We start from the raw sequence: 3,514 nt of genomic DNA on the forward strand, positions 1-3,514 counted from the left end.
GTAGAGACATACGTCACAGGGAGGGGTTGCACTGTAGGTTACACAGTAATGAGAAGGGGTGGTCTAGGGACATGCATGCAGTAGGAAGAGGAGGGGTTGGGGTATACATGTGACAAGATGGGTGGGTCCTAGATTTAGGATGGCAGCTTAACTTTAACCTGTTCCCTGAGTCTCCATAGTAACCATTATCAGTAGGGTGTAAACCCCACCTACAGGAACCAAGCTAATGGTCCCAAGCTTCAGAGAGAAGTAGTCCATTGTCTCCTGCAGCAGGGAGCAGCCCAGTGTAGCAACTGATCCCCTCGGGGTAGTATCTGCGCCTCTGACCTCCCCCCCTCCCCCCCCCCAAGCAGCTGCGCTTTCCATCGTTGCTGTCACTTGTCCCTGGAGCCTGATGGGGTCCAGTGCCTCACGTTGGGGCTGTGACTTCAGGCCACGGCCAGTAACCTCTGCACTGACTGCTCCCTGTCCCAAGTCTGGGCAAGGTCAAGGCCACTGGAGATGACTATATGTTGGCTGCGTCAAGGGGCTACATCCTGGGGTGTTGAGGAACCCTGGAACTGGAGTCCCTCTGCTGGGCTGGTGCTTGCCCCTATTGCTGCGTCACCTGATGTAGACGTCATTTCTGACCTCTGTCCTGCTGACAACAAATTATCACAGTTTTTGTGGGGTTGCAGAAGGAACCTGGATAGCCTTAGTAAGTAAATAGACATACAGGTGGAGCTTCTCCAACTTATAGCAGGAGGCAATGGCATTTTCTCCATTTGAAAACGTGTGAAGCTAGGGAAGCTGTGTGCTGACGAATGTCTGCCCAGCAGCCTCGCTCTGGTCACACCAGCTTGGCACCAGTGGCTGTGATGAGTACTCCCTTTCTCCCCTTCATACTGTAAAAGGCCCCAGCGGTTTTCTCCTGGGGGGAATCTGGATGGCCTCAGACTGGCCCAGACAGGGGAGTCTGAAGACCCTTACTGGAAGCTTCTCTCCTGACCTTTCCTGCTCTGCTCTGACTGGGAAATGTAGGGCTTCCTGCTCTTGAGATCAGTTAGACGTTTACATGCTGTTTTAAACATGCGCTTCCATCTGATGTCGCATTAATAACCAAATCCCCCAGTGGTTCTTGGGACGAGCTCCCAGCACTGCCCCTGCTGAGCCTTAATGTGACTGCAGCTCCTCGCAGGGCTGGGGCGCTCACAGCTGGGCCATCCTCGGTCCCAGAGTGTGGGACGTTTGTCGTCTCACTGAGCCCTTGTGGCAGGGACTCTGTGCCCTTCCCTGTGACTTGAGGCTGACACCCCGGCTTCTGAAGGACCGAGAGCTTGGTTTCTCAGTGAGCCGCTTTATCTCCCTGTGACACCAGTTCTCAGAATGACAGGTCACTTAGGAGGCATGATCAGGTGGCACTGAGAAGCTTCCTATTCTTAGCTCTGCTGGCTAAAACCAGAGGAGGACACAAACTCGGAGGTCATTTCACTCTGCTCTGTTACTTGGCCTTGACCTAGATTAACCCCAGTTGGGCATCATGTAGACACAGGCTTTTGTTCCTAAGAGAGTCATACAGGGATGGGGGACAGTGCCAGCTGAGTGGGGGGCTGGCACAGGGTGTGAGCTGTAATCTGTGGCCCAGTGAGGGTCTATTGAGCCACTGCTGGCCTATTGAGCCCAGGCTTCTGGGCTTGGGCTTTGGGTAGGCATGCATTTAGGGCAGTGGTTCTCAACCTTCCTAATGCCATGAACCTTTAATACAGTTCCTCATGTTGTGGTGACCCCCAACCATAAAACTATTTTCATTGCTACTTCATAACTCATTTTGCTACTGTTATGAATCGGGCGACCCTGTGAAAGTGTCATTATACACACACACACACCCCAAAAGGGGTCGCTACCCACAGGTTGAGAACCACTGCTTTAGAGTCTGCATTTCTAACACTGAAGTGTAAGTGGTTTCCTTCACCCCAAGACACAGCGACAGCCTGTGAGAGATACTGACAAATCAGGGCTTGAAGCTGTTACCCAGCCTCTGTCTCTGTTGAAGGCTTTACTCTGACACTGGCTTGTCTCCCTACAGAGTCTCTCTGAGAAGTCTCGGAAGGTATTCCGAATATTCCGGCAATGGGAATCTCTATGCTCAGCCTGAAGATAATCCAGCCTGCAAGCACGGGAATGAGAGCGACTCCTTGCGAAATAAAACAGGAATTCCCTTTGGTCAGCTAAATGTCCCTCCGTCTGGTGTGGTCATCAGGAGCTGGCGCTGTTGCCAAGGCCTCTGACTGGGGACCCTGTGCTGTGCAGGGCCACGGCCCCAGAGCAGGAGGAGGTGCCCGGAGGAGGTGCCCGGTTCAGTGCCTTGAGCAGAGTGCACTCGCATCCTGGGGGCTGAGAACAAGGAAGCCAAGATGGAGACCGTCTGGGGACCAGTCAGGAATGGCAGGACTTTGGCTTTCATTTGAGCTGCAAAGCCTCACATTGACCTGTGATTCCTTCCGGTCAGAGGTGAGGTCTTCTCTCTACCCAGTATGTGAAACTCAGCGGTAAGATAGCCATTTTCTCTGTCACCTTGGTAACAGCCGCTGGGCTCCTGTCTGCCGAGAGAGCCCCTTTTTTCCACGGTTCTGAGATCACCCTCCCTGAGACCTCTGGTCACTGCAAAGCGGCCCTGGCTAATGGCCGCTTTGTCTAGAAAATCACTTCTCTGGCAGTTTTTTGGTTAACTGAGTTTATATCTCACTTTCATTGTGAAGTTTATATCTCACTTTTATTTTGAGTTATTTTCATGAAAATTATAAGCGTCTCAGGATTCCACCCATCAATCCTCCACTTTGTGCACAGTGCTGAACAGTTCAATTGTTCTCTTTTTCTCTATACCAAACTTAGCAAAAATGATCAATCCCTTCCTTAATAGGATCCAATACTCAGCCTCTGTTCAGAATTCCAACTTGTGCCCCAAAGTTCTAATGTGTCTTACTAAACCAGGATCCAACGTAGGGTCATTGATTACATACGTTTCTTTTTAAAGAACAGTCCCTTTTTTCTTGGGCATCAGATTTTGTTGTTTTCAATTCTGCTTGTTCACGGGGATCCACAGGGCCTGGTGTGCGTGTGTGTGTCAGCTGGTGGGCCAGGTAGCGGCTGCTTCCAAGTGGTTCTTTGGGCCTGTGGCTGGCAGTGGTAGTGGTAGGTGGCTCGGCCCGTCCATGGGATTTGGGGCAAAACTGGCCAGTGTTTGCACTACAGGAGACCTCTACCCAGGAGGAAGGTGTCACGTGCTGGTGCGTGGTGAAGTGAATTAGAAAGAGTCTTCTCTTGAAGCTGCTGTGCCACAGTGGTGTGAAATGATTACAGGGTGTCCATGTGGACCACAAACCTGTCTTAAGAATCAGACTGTAAAATGTAGGTGGCTGTTTTTTTAAAAAGGTTTACACTATACATTTTATATATAATGCCCTCCCGCCCCCAAAAAAGGAGTAGCTAAATTTCTTTTAATTTTTTAAAAATTTCTTTAAAATAGCGCTGCACG

General features: G+C 50.7%; 1 protein-coding gene across 1 annotated transcript in view; it reads left to right on the plus strand.

Moving 5' to 3' along the window:
* ZC3HC1 (zinc finger C3HC-type containing 1) overlaps nt 1-2,212 on the plus strand; it is an 18,925-nt gene extending 16,713 nt beyond the window's left edge. The window contains exon 10 of the mRNA XM_045288927.1: nt 2,051-2,212. Within this exon, the coding sequence (XP_045144862.1) occupies nt 2,051-2,134 (84 nt within the window). The 3' untranslated portion in view covers nt 2,135-2,212. The remainder of the gene's footprint in view (nt 1-2,050) is intronic.
* Nucleotides 2,213-3,514: the final 1,302 nt, after the last annotated feature.

This window comes from Echinops telfairi, unplaced genomic scaffold (assembly GCF_000313985.2).
Source record: "Echinops telfairi isolate 266 unplaced genomic scaffold, ASM31398v2 ScPeMD7_23;HRSCAF=83, whole genome shotgun sequence".
NCBI classification, from domain to species: Eukaryota; Metazoa; Chordata; class Mammalia; order Afrosoricida; family Tenrecidae; genus Echinops; species Echinops telfairi.